The sequence below is a fragment of the Diplotaxodon limnothrissa genome, linkage group LG4 (genome assembly GCF_057381915.1).
Source record: "Diplotaxodon limnothrissa isolate DT_005_m linkage group LG4, D_limnothrissa_male_GT1.1, whole genome shotgun sequence".
NCBI lineage: Eukaryota > Metazoa > Chordata > Actinopteri > Cichliformes > Cichlidae > Diplotaxodon > Diplotaxodon limnothrissa.
In genome coordinates, this window is record NC_140599.1 from 11,441,618 (window position 1) to 11,454,129 (window position 12,512).

Genomic DNA, 12,512 nt, shown 5'->3' on the forward strand with positions numbered 1-12,512 from the left:
AGTACCGGTAATCATTATGTTACTCTCTCCTCATTATACGTGTAAGGGGACCATGGTGTGCATGAGAGAACATTTAATTTGAGGCTATAGCAACATTATTTTACATATTTAAATTAATATAAATACATTTTTAACTTTAAGAAATTGTGTTAATAGTCATGCTGTTAGGCTGAATTATTATTAGTATTAACATCTCCACTTTCATAACGTCTGTTTTGCATTAAAGCACAGAGAATGCCTCAGAACTGAGAATGGTTATATGCTCACCTTTCTTCACTGCAGCCATTACATGCTTGTTTGAAGGCTTACACACATTCACTCGCACACTTTAACACACATGCAGGGGCAGGGATAGCTCAGTAGGTAGAGCGGTTGCCCCATGATCGGAAGGTCAGGGGTTCGAATCCCCTGAACGGCTACCCTGAGGTATGAGCAAGGTACCATCCCTACACGCTGCTCCCCGGGCGCTGCACTGGTGGCTGCCCACTGCTTCACTGAGTGAATGGGTCAAATGCAGAGAAGAATTTCCCCACGGGGATCAATAAAAGTGTACATTATTATCATTATTATTCACACGCGTGCACACTGACCAACTCTGCTTCATCCAGGAGATGCGTTACTGTCAGAACTCTTTTTTCCCCTTATAATGTAAGAAAGAGCTCCAAGCAGATGGGAAGAAGGCCTTTTTATTTCATGCCTCAGTCTAGGATGGATGGGATGCATAGCTTATTTTATTTGGCAGATCACTTAAAATTGTGATTCTGTTATTTCTACTTTTAATAATTTATCAGTTTTTTGTCTTTAGGAAAATGTTTCTTCAAGAAAGTGGAAATGTGATTGTGATATGGGATGTAAATACAGTGAAAGAGTTGAGCTCTTTTGGCAGATACTGTGTATTGTTAAACTATCAAAACAAGCATTTTCTAAAGTGGAAACAAATGAAAAGTTCATTTTAAAAGACCTGAGTTTTCTCTCTTTTGAATGTTTACTGTTGCTATTAATTGAATACTCACTGCTGACATAATCGATAGTGCTAACAATTTTCTTGCATATTTTGTATCGTGCAGCCCCATTTATCCAAAGGATACATGGCCATTTAAGAGCACATTTTATTTTCAGTTACTGAGTTATGAAGAAAAAAAAGGTATTCAGATACAACTTGCTTTGCCTTCTATCTCAGTAATAGTTCCTGTGCACTTTTTTCCTTTATAGTGAACTATCAAAAACTGTGTTTTTTCTGGTCCTTCTTTTATCTCATCTCATCAATTTGTCTGTTTTTTTTTCTCTCCTGTCCCTCAGACATAAAGGCTGCTCCTGCACTGACAGACTCACTGCTGCCCAACACACTGCCCTCCATCACCAACCTGTCCAGCTGCATGAAGGATGGAAAAGAGGAGGATGGGGGTGAGTTTGTCACTCTGCGGCCACATGTGACAGTTTAAGAGCCTTCATATTGCTGTGTTCTGCTATGAAGCACACGAAGATGTAATTAGCTTTCAGCGGTTGTGTGTGTTTGTGTTTTTGTGCACATCGATCGAGCTGGACAAACTGGATACAGAGATGATCAAGCTCTTGGCACATCAGAGGATCCAGCAGCTCTTTGCTCCCAAAGTGCCCAGCACTCAACCTCCCCCCACCACCAGCACTACCCCAAAAACCTCAGCACCCCACCCAAACAGTAAGACACCTTTGCACTACAGTTTAGTCTGTTTACTTGTCAAGAAGTCAGTTTTTCTGCTGTTTGATTGCTGTTTTGTTCTAATTATTAAAACCTACACGCTCCTCCTTCCAGGTCAGAAAAAGGTGCAAGCCAGAGCGGTCTTTTACCCTCTGACAGGAAGAGGAGCAGCTGTCAGCATGTGCTATAGGACGTTACACATAGGATCAGGTAGGACATTCAGTCGCTGTGACTTTGACCCTGCTGCATTCTGTGCCCTGGCTCTGAGCCACTCTTAGGTTTCACCTGTGATGTGGGAAAGGTTCACGTAGGAGAACAGCATTAAAGCTGGTCTCACGTAGTTTTTTGAAATTATACCAGTTCACCAAACTCAAGTCAATCATGTTTGATTTAGGTTATATTCTTGCCTTGTGACTAAAGTTTAGTAAGACCGAAGTAGAACATAGGTAGGGCCCCATCATACCTGCTGTGTGGTGCCTGGCAAATGTCACCGTACAGCAAAGTTGATGTTGCATGTTGTAAGCTGTCATCTCTGCTGGTCATGCACTTCTCCATTTTTATAATCTGGTGTGTTGTTGCATTGCTGCTGCAGCTGGGTTAAAGTCTGTTTTTAATGGCATCCTAACATCATATCAGTACAGAAGTTTAGAGGTTCACAGGTTTCACAGAGGGAGATGTTGAAACTTTGAAACTTTGCAAAAACTTTAAAATTCCTTGTCTTCCAACTTTGACTTCTTCTCCTTCTATACCAGCGCTGATTTGGAGGACGGGCAACACCTGTTGTTCAGAAGAATACTGCAGCACGTACATGCACCGTAACAGCTAGCATGAATGGATATAGCTGTGTGATGGTATTACTGGTGACACGCAAAGCTGCCAACACAGCAGGTATACCAGGGCCCCTGGTTTGGTGTCTTGGCTCTGAGCTAATCACTCCTACAGATATAAAACTGGGAAGTGATGCAGAAGCAGTGTGTGGAAAAACTAACAACACCCCATCGTTCATCAGCTTGCAGAACCACCAGACAGATTTGCTGACATGCTTGGAGTCATTGCACTGCCTGAGCCTTGGTGGCTGTTTTTGGACTTTAACTCCTGGGAATATTTTGCAGCTGTCTTGCATGTTTTCCACTTGAATAATGAATAATCTTTCTCATGGTAGAATTATGAGCATGTTTGGGACTGGCTTCATGCAACTTCAGATACTGACATGCAGCACTCATTTATTCTTTAAGACATCTTTCCTCTTTGGCATTATGTCGACAGACACCAGAATGCTTCTGAGTTTATAGAGGTGGTCACTCGTGCTGATAATCAGTTAATCAGCTACTTGTCATCTTTATTTATATGGAAGCAACAGGGGTTTGCTTAGTGCTTCATACACTAATTCTGCATTTTGGCTTCTTTTTTGTCAAATACATGACAGTAGTGTCATATTTTATAGTTCATTTGAGGTTATATATCAAGATTTAATTTCAAGACCTGCTAAAAACAAGATAATTTTTATTTTGTCCTAATATGTAAACCTTGACAGAAGGTATCCTTTTAACCATGACTGTACTTCTGCACGACATGCAGCAGTACACAACAGAGTATAATATAATATAATAATATACTGAGCCTGTACTAACTCCCAATCTCTGTATCATTAGTCAGGTTGAGTGATAGTTGATACCGTCATCTTTAAATCAGAGTATTTTAAGCGAGTTGTCTGTGAAAGTAAGTTCTTAGACCTGTGAGGGTCACAACAGGACCATGTGGAATAAAAACTACTGAACAAAAACACAATATGTCACATTGGAGTGCAGGTCATTAAAATACATTTTGACACGTCAATATTGCAGAAAAAAAATCCATGTTGCAAATCTGTATTCTTTGTGTTGTGGGAAAGGGTGTTTAAGTCTTTAACTGTTTCTTTAAGGTGCTGACATGGATGTGTGCCTTACAAACTACGGTCACTGCAACTACGTATCGGGGAAACATGCCTGTATTTTCTATGATGAGGTGAGGCCGTTAAACTACATCACTCTGCAGAGCACTCCTGTGGTTGTCAAAGGAGCTTGCAAAGAAGCTTGCAAAGCTCCTTTGACTACGATGACCTGGATGACTGAGAACCTTCACAGACACTCCTGTGGTTGTTAGTGACCAAGATGTAAATTATGTGTGTTTGTCGTCCTTCAGAATACCAAGCATTATGAGCTTCTGAACTATAGCGAGCATGGCACCACAGTGGATAATGTCCTGTACTCGTGCGATTTCTCTGAGAAGACCTCACCATGTCCACCCGGTGGCCTGGTAGCCAAAGTCCAAGGAATCATTCGTAAGTACATCTCCGTCATCTGTTTGGATTGGCTTGAAGGAACCCAGGTCTGCGTGCCCAGTTTGACCATCTTCATCCACTTAGCCACTCATCTGTATGTGTCCTGGTTAAAATAGTTAAAATTCTATTTGTGAAGAAATCATAACATCATTGCTTCTGTAAATTAAAGGAATACTTTAATTTATACTCTAATACTGAAAAGAATCATTTTTAGTTTGGCTAGAATTTCAGGAAGTGTAGCCCCCCATGTGCTTAATGTCAGTGTCCTGTTTGTTACACTGACACTGCTCCTGCAGTATTGGACAGCTTTTAGTGTTCTTCATTCAAATTGTGGTCAAGGTCACATTTGTCATTCTTAATGGGTACATGTAATTAGTTTATGCAGTGCAGTGAACCAATGACAAGAAAACTTATCACCTTCTTGCTGTAATTCATACCTTACAGTAGCCTATGAGATGTGCTGAGCTATACGTGCTTATTTTTAAGTGAATAATATTAAATGGTAAATGGCCTGTATTTATATAGCGCTTTACTAGTCCCTAAGGACTCCAAAGCGCTTTACATATCCAGTCATCCACACATTCACACACACACATATTAGCTTAATATAAAACTAAAATAAATGGTAAATGGCCTGCATTTGTATAGCGCTCTACTCAGTCTCTAAGGACCCCAAAGCACTTTACACTACATTCAGTCATTCACACACACAGGCAATGGTAAGCTACATTGTAGCCACAGCTGCCCTGGGGCACACTGACAGAGGCGAGGCTGCCGGACACTGGCGCCACCGGGCCCTCTGACCACCACCAGTAGGCAAACACGGGGTTAGTATCTTGCCCAACAATATTTGGCATGCAGCCAGGAGGCAGCCTGGGATCGAACCACCAATCTTCTGATTAATGGCTGACCTGCTCTGCCACATGAGCTACAGCCACCCCAAAATAAATAAGTGAACATCATCATTAGCTGTCTTCAGTCAGCCCATGTTCTTGGACTGCAGCTGCTGGCTCTTGTTCTGCTCTGAGTCCCAGTGAGCTCATTGTATTCTCATTGTGTGAGAACTGCACACGAACCAGTTCTCCGTCTGTTGTAGGTTCTGGTTAGAGTGCCAGCTTGAAGTGCAGGAAAAAAACAAACCATGAGTTTGGTATTGGAATTCATCTCCATCCATAATGGCGATCTAGCCAGCGAGCCTGCTGGTAGAGAAAACACCAAATGGGAAAGAACGGGCTGGCTTATTATTAGCTATTGCAATTTCAAAGTAAAAGTAAGGATGTAGTAAACGTACAGTACAGTGGTAAACTTGGTGCATGTGGCATTGTAGCAATGAGAAAGGTAAATAAAGTGCTAAAATGAGCAGCCAGATATACTTGTTCTGTGGCAGACCACGTTATGTAAAGTCTGAATGTTGCTGTATCACATAAAGCTTCCAGTCTTAATCTGTTATTAAAGATCATTTGGACAGATGTTTGATTAGTAAAGAGCTGCAGTGTGAAACAGCATTAAATCAAATTTCTCTGAAACTGTTTATAGATGATGAGTGTAAAACATGTTTGCCAGAGTTCAGCTTTCCACATGATTTTAGTCTCATTTTCAAAACAAAGTGTTCATTTTTTATTTTGTGGATAAAATGTAATCAGTGAAATCTTTTCATGGTTGCATTGTCTCCACATTAATGGAGTTTACTGTGACACTAGTCTGGACAGACGTCTTTCTCAGACCTGCTGCATTTCTTCTTTGCGTAGGTCGCAGTAAGAAACGGGAAGAGGACGAGGGAGCCAACTCCATGGTGGGGTTGTTGCCAGTAGGAGGAGTGATGAGTAGCCAATGTCAGGGTGGTGCTGAGCCGTCTTGTAGCTGCAAAGCGAGTAGCTCCAGTCTAATTGGAGGCAGCGGGGCAGGCTGGGAGGGCACGGCGCTGCTCCACCATGGTAGCTACATCAAACTGGGCTGCCTCCAATTTGTCTTTAGCATCACTGAGTTTGCCAGTAAGCAGCCCAAAGAGGAGCAGGCCACTACACCTGCTGCCAGTTGCACAAGCACCAACACCAGCAGCAGCAGTGTCATCACCACCACCCTCACCACCACCGCTAACACCTCCACACCACCACCACCCAGCACTGCCACAACAAGCGGCTTTTCCAACCAGGATGAGGCTGACTCTGAGACTGTACCTCCCCACCAAGTGCCCGTACTGCGTTTTAACTCTGTTCCATAATCCGCACAGGAAGCCCCGCCCTGCCTCTTATTTTGCACCTTCTGTGTCACGACGAAGGGAAAGCTGCACAGCTGGTTGGTCAACAGGGAAAAGTTCTTTTTTTTTTTTTTAATAGTTTATATCTTTGCATGAACTTGAAGTATTATTGACAATCTCTTTTTTTCTTTTTTCTTTTAAATGACTGACGTAACCGTTAGGACCGTTAGGTCTTTGAGCAAACATTACTTCCTTGCGCTCAATCTTTGTTTTTGCCAGTATATTAGTTATGTATGGTGTAACCTTTTTGTCAGTCAGCCCATTTAGCACAAACATTTTTTGTTTTTTTTCCTTTGTAGTATTCAATTCCATACATTCTAATTTCTTTTGCTGCTTTTGCACCACAGGTAGCTATATATGTATGAAAACATACATGCTTATACACTATAACATGTATATATAATGTAAATACATTTTAATTCAGTGCCTCTCGATTGGAGAAACATTGGATTTCATTTAGATTTGCCATTTTTTGGTTTTTAACTGTACAGCTCATTGAATTTGTGATACTGTGTAGAGTACCAGACGTTTTGTGATAAAACTTGTTCTTAGTCTGTACTTTCCGCTGTAGTCCATCTGTAAATACCGTATAGTTTTAGCATTCATTTTAACATCTTGTGCTGCTGTGTATATAAGCACTCTTTTATGGAACGCCAGGACTGCCATAATGAATTAATTAAATACACCATTAAATAATTAATTAAATGTGTCAATAATTAATTAAAATTGGAATTAATTAATTAAATAAATAGTTATGACACATGTAATTAATTAATTATTGACACATTTAATTAATTATTTATGTATTTCACATTTTAATTAATTATTGACACATTTAATTAATTAATTATTGACACATTTAATTAATTATTTATGTATTTCACATTTTAATTAATTATTGACACATTTAATTAATTATTGACACATTTAATTAATTATTTAATGATATATTTATTTATTTCATTTTGGCAGTCCTGACGCCTGGCTCTCGTCATGAAATAATTTTATCTGTCAGCCTCACCCATCAAACTCAGGGGGCGGGGTTAACGCTGCCCATGCAGCTTCTCTAACATTTGATTGGTTGCGGTGCAAAGTAAGTCAAAACAGGTCGATCCTAGAAAATCGATTGCTTGTGTAGACTTGGGGCAGCCAGTTATCCCAGAATGCAGATCAAATCACAGGCCGTTTTTCTGTCACCAGCTACACTTTTAACAGTGTTTTAGCCGCGAATGTCGGTATGTCTGGTCAGGTTGTCAACATAGAACATGTTTGCAAAAGTGCTCAGATGTTTTCAGAGATTTCACTAGCTCTGCTAACAGTTAGCATGCAGAGCGCACCGAGGGGGTACATTAACCGGTTTGTTTACATATTCCACTCTCCGTGTTCCACATGTTGCATTCGCAGATTCTCATTTTCACCGAACGATCGTCTCTTTCCGCCTGGTCTTGTGTCTCTGTGCTTCTGTAACATAAAGAACGAGCTGACATTTTTCTCACGAAACCAGCGATCAGCTCAGCAGACCCTCAGTTTACCTGCATGCATCCTCCTCCTCATCTGTCAGCTGTTTAACACCTGCTGCTAATTCAAGAAACACGCCTACGTTACCTGGTGATAGTCACAGTTTAACTGCACAAGATAAGTAAATATAGTATTTTCCCCGAGCGCAGAGCTGCTGGAGCTTGTTTCCTTACAGAGCACTTTATAGGCGAGCCAGCTTTATCAGCGGCTGATGTCCAATCACCGGCACACAGCTTTCAAACCTCAGCTGAGTTTTAGCTCTCAGTGGTTAAACGCTGGACTTCATTCACTCAGGTTCTGTCTGTCGGGTCACGTTTACTTCGCTGTTTTATTTACAACTGAGCAAATCGGTTTGGCTGAGGTTAAAGTTACGTTTCATAACTGCATAGTTTCACAGACGTTTAATGGTTCACTGGCACATGTGTTAGACTGAACTATCATCTAAATATCATCTGTTTTTTAATAGTTATTCAACTGTATTCTAAGCACCAGCTGTCTGTTAGAATGTGATTTTTTTTTTCCTCTCTCTGTTGGCAGAGGTATAAAAATGCGCAGGAAAATCTGACGTGCATGGCAAACTTCACCGACGATATTTAGGGAGGAATAAACACACATCAAACATAAATGAACCATTTGCCTGTCTCCATAATTGAGAGCATTTTCTCTTCTTATGTCAACACTCTCTCTCTCTCTCTCTCTCTCTCTTTTTTTTTTTTTTTTTTTTTTTTTTTTGCTTTTTCGGTCATGTTATGTTTACCTGTCAAAGGCTTGTTACAAACTATGAAACACATCGTGCAGACTTCTGGATGTTAGAAGAAAACTAATACTGCTCATGAATGAGACTAAAGGCAGGAAGGTGTCCTTTAAAACTAAACATGTTAATAGGACCTCCCTGTTTATATCATAGTTTATGATATAGCACGTGTATTTCAGTAATAGCCTGCTGAGGCCACTATACGTGCTGGCCTCATATCAAATGTGAAGGCAGACTGAGTCTATGTTTGACGTTTGTTTATATCTAATCTTCCTTTTCAAACATTTAAACAGCAGCGAGTCTGCAGCTGAGGGAATACAAATTCAAATTGTCGGAACAGGTTTGCTCGTTTCTTGGATTCATTTGGTGATTTATTAAATGTATAACTGTGTGGTGGGGCGTGGTCTGCGGTGCCGTGCAGGGAGGGCGGACGCACCTGCACGGCATCCTTAATCACGCCCGCCTAGTTAAAAACACGGGGACTGAAGGGTTTGGGGGTGTTGTGGTGTGGTGAGATGTAAATAAAGATGACTCTGAACGTTGCTCCGTGGTCCCGCCGTGTCTTATTCACGCCACATTGGTGCCGAAACCCAGGAGGCAGCACGGCGGGTCCATATCGGAGCCAGGGAATGGAGGAGCTGGCCCAGAGGGTGGCCGAAATGGCGGCCGCCCAGCGGGAGCAGGCGGCGGAGGTGCGTCGCCAGCAGGAAGAGCTGCAGGACCAGTCCGAGCGGCACCTGGAAAGGATTGGGGAGCTGGCGGCGCTGCTCTGGGCGCCACCCCCACAGGTGTGTCCCGAGGACAGTGAAGCGGTGGAGGAGCCGCGTGAGGCACCTCAGCAGCCGGAGGTGGCAGACGAGGCGCGCGGGGATCTGCGCCTGCCGGAGGAGGGGGAACAGCCAGGTGAAGGGCTGCTCCTGCCGGGAGTGGTGGATGAGCCGCTCCAACCGGAGGCGGCAGACGAGGTGCGCGAGGGTCTGCGCCGGTTGGAGAAAGAGGAGCTGCACGAGGGGCTGCTCGAGCCGGGAGTGGCGGCGGAGGGAGCAGTAGTGACGGAGGAGTCGCGCTATGGGCTGCTCCAGCAGGGAGCGACAGCGGTGACGGAGGGGCCGCGCAAGGAGCTGGAGGTCCCAGTGCCAGGGGAGCTTGCTCGAGTGGAACTGGCGAGCGAGGCGGGCGCCACGCTTGAGATCGCCGTGCTCGCCAGAACGGCCTCACCACCACCAGAGGCCTGTACACGCCACACCTCTGCCCAGCCACCTGTGAGCTGGGGCTCACGCTTGTGCCGGCCGTGCCGGGTGCACCTGTCACGTGTCCGACTTCCGAACCAGCTTTGCCTGCGCCGCTGGATTCGCGGGCGGCCGCCTGAACTCGCACCTCCCCGTCGCTTGGCCGGGGCCTGGGGGTGCCAGCTGTCCGGGCTGATTCCCTCTCCCACTCTCGGTGGGGGAGTAGGTTCGGCCGGATGGCTCCCCGGCCTCAATCGGGCGATGGGGGTATGTGGTGGGGCGTGGTCTGCGGTGCCGTGCAGGGAGGGCGGACGCACCTGCACGGCATCCTTAATCACGCCCGCCTAGTTAAAAACACGGGGACTGAGGGGTTTGGGGGTGTTGTGGTGTGGTGAGATGTAAATAAAGATGACTCTGAACGTTGCTCCGTGGTCCCGCCGTGTCTTATTCACGCCACAAACTGTTATTCTAATCTGCTGCTGAGTCTCTTACACTTTTCTTTATGCTGTATATTTTCACGTCTCTGGAATAGTTGGCAGTTAGATAGTCAGCTGGGAAACTTTGTGTTAACTCATGGAGCTGAGGATATCGTGGATATGCTGACCTCGCTGCGTGGTGTACAGAGCGAGGTCAGCATGATTAATATTCACAATAAAAATATTAGCCGAACATCATGAAGTCTGTATGTGTTTCATAGTGTCGAACAACCTTTGTACAGTTAAAGCCAGCAGTTACTACATGACGGAAACACCAACGTTATCTCTTTTATGCGTTTATACACAGGTCACGCTGATTACTGAACAAAAACCCAAAGATCAGATGTTAAACAGATTTATTTGCTCTCTCTCCTCCTTAAACATGTTTTTAATGTTAGTTATAATTCAGAATTGGCGACTGAAACACGTAGGACACATAAGAACATCAGGAAATAAAACACCGATAAATATAACCTCAGTAAAAGAAGTCAGCGGGGGTTACTACAGCTGTGTACCGGGGCCTGCGCTTTGTCGGTGGGATTGCTTGTGAGGCGAGCGGGTCTATCCCACGCTTTGCCGTGAGACTGGGACGACATCTCCGAAATCATCGAAACACTTTTGCAAAGAGGCTGTATCTTGACAAACCGACCAGACACATGAAGATTAAACCACTACATTCTCGGCTAAAAAAATATTAAAACTGTATTTGGTAACACACAAACAGGGTTTTTCAAAGTTCAGTTCTGTTAGCTTCCACATGCCGGTTGTTGTGTGCTAGAAACAATGGCCACCAGGCCAAAGCAATGGTTTTGACTCGATCAGCGTTAACCCCGCCCCCTGAGTTTGATGGGTGAGGCTGACAGATAAAATTATTTCATGATGAGAGCCAGGCGTCAGGACTGCCAAAATGAAATAAATAAATATATCATTAAATAATTAATTAAATGTGTCAATAATTAATTAAAACGTGAAATACATAAATAATTAATTAAATGTGTCAATAATTAATTAATTACATATATCATAACTATTTATTTAATTAATTCCAATTTTAATTAATTATTGCCACATTTAATTAATTATTTAATGGTGTATTTAATTAATTCATTATGGCAGTCCTGGCGTTCCATACTCTTTGCCTGTACCTGCTTGTCTGTTCAAACCTGTGAATACAGAAAGTTTCTAAGAACAAACTCAGTGTTTATGCCTGTTATTTTCAGCCTTGTTTTAGGTCCACTTTGAGCTCTAGTTTGGTTTTCACTTTCTGAGACAGCAAGTTCAGTACTGACAGGGGTGGATCTACAGGGGTGGCATTGGGTGGGCATGTGCCACCCTAAAATAATCTTTGCCACACCCTAGTTGTTTGCATATGACATGTTGTTTATTAAAATAAGCTAGCATTAACACTTTGAGCCTAGCTGCAATTAACGTTGAATATAAATTCTAAAAAATGAATATATTGCATAGCGTTACCCTCCCTCCCCTATTAGAAAATGGTTCAGCCCTGCTTTATTTCTTGTTGTTGGTAGCAACCAATGCCTATGATTGGGCAGAGCACATTTGGAATCAAGAGTTTATCAATGAGGTCGACGCGGACCTGGTCATCATACTGTTCATTCAGAATGCTGGTGGGCTCGGCTTGTTTCAGGACAAAAAAATAAATAAATAAAAATGGACAAAGTGATGACGTGCTCCATGAAAAGCAGACTGTGGGTTGGAACAGAAATAAACAGAGATGTGTTTTGTTTTCATTTCTGTACCTCATGGTTGTTTAATTCAAAAATACAGGAAGCAGCAACAGATGCAAATACAGTTATTAAGGTGTCACACATTAGGGCTTTCACAAAGTTGGTACATTAACTGTTTAGAAATGACAGCTTTAAAAAACATTGTTGTCTCTAGCATGATTATATCTTTGATATGATTTACTTTTAAACTCAAATGTTGCACATTCTTCACAAACAACTACGCTTTAGTTACACCACTTGACACAACATTTTACTATTTATGTAATCTGGTGTATCTGGGTGCTTCACACTATATAGCTACATTGCTTTAGTCCACCTGACAACTTACACCAGTTTAGTCTAGCCCATTGTTAATTATACACCGGCTAGCGAACTACACACCTGAATGCAGCCAGGCTGATTTCATTCTGGCTACATTCCTGTTTCCTATCCTGTTTCCTCAGTTGTCGCCAAATCGTTGCACTGGACTCATTACTCAACCTTGGCTCCCTCGCTTGCATACTCACTTTGCTTAAATTCACCTTGGTGTCCT

At 42.8% G+C, this 12,512-nt stretch overlaps 1 protein-coding gene across 1 annotated transcript; it reads left to right on the forward strand.

The window, feature by feature from the left end:
• Positions 1-1,560: 1,560 nt before the first annotated feature.
• Positions 1,561-6,219, forward strand: LOC146633349 (PHD finger protein 12-like). The gene is made up of 5 exons (XM_085351448.1): positions 1,561-1,678; positions 1,793-1,888; positions 3,600-3,682; positions 3,860-3,998; positions 5,747-6,219. Exons 1-5 carry the CDS (start codon positions 1,561-1,563, stop codon positions 6,217-6,219), a joined length of 909 nt encoding a protein of 302 aa, XP_085207574.1.
• The last annotated feature ends 6,293 nt before the right edge of the window (positions 6,220-12,512 follow it).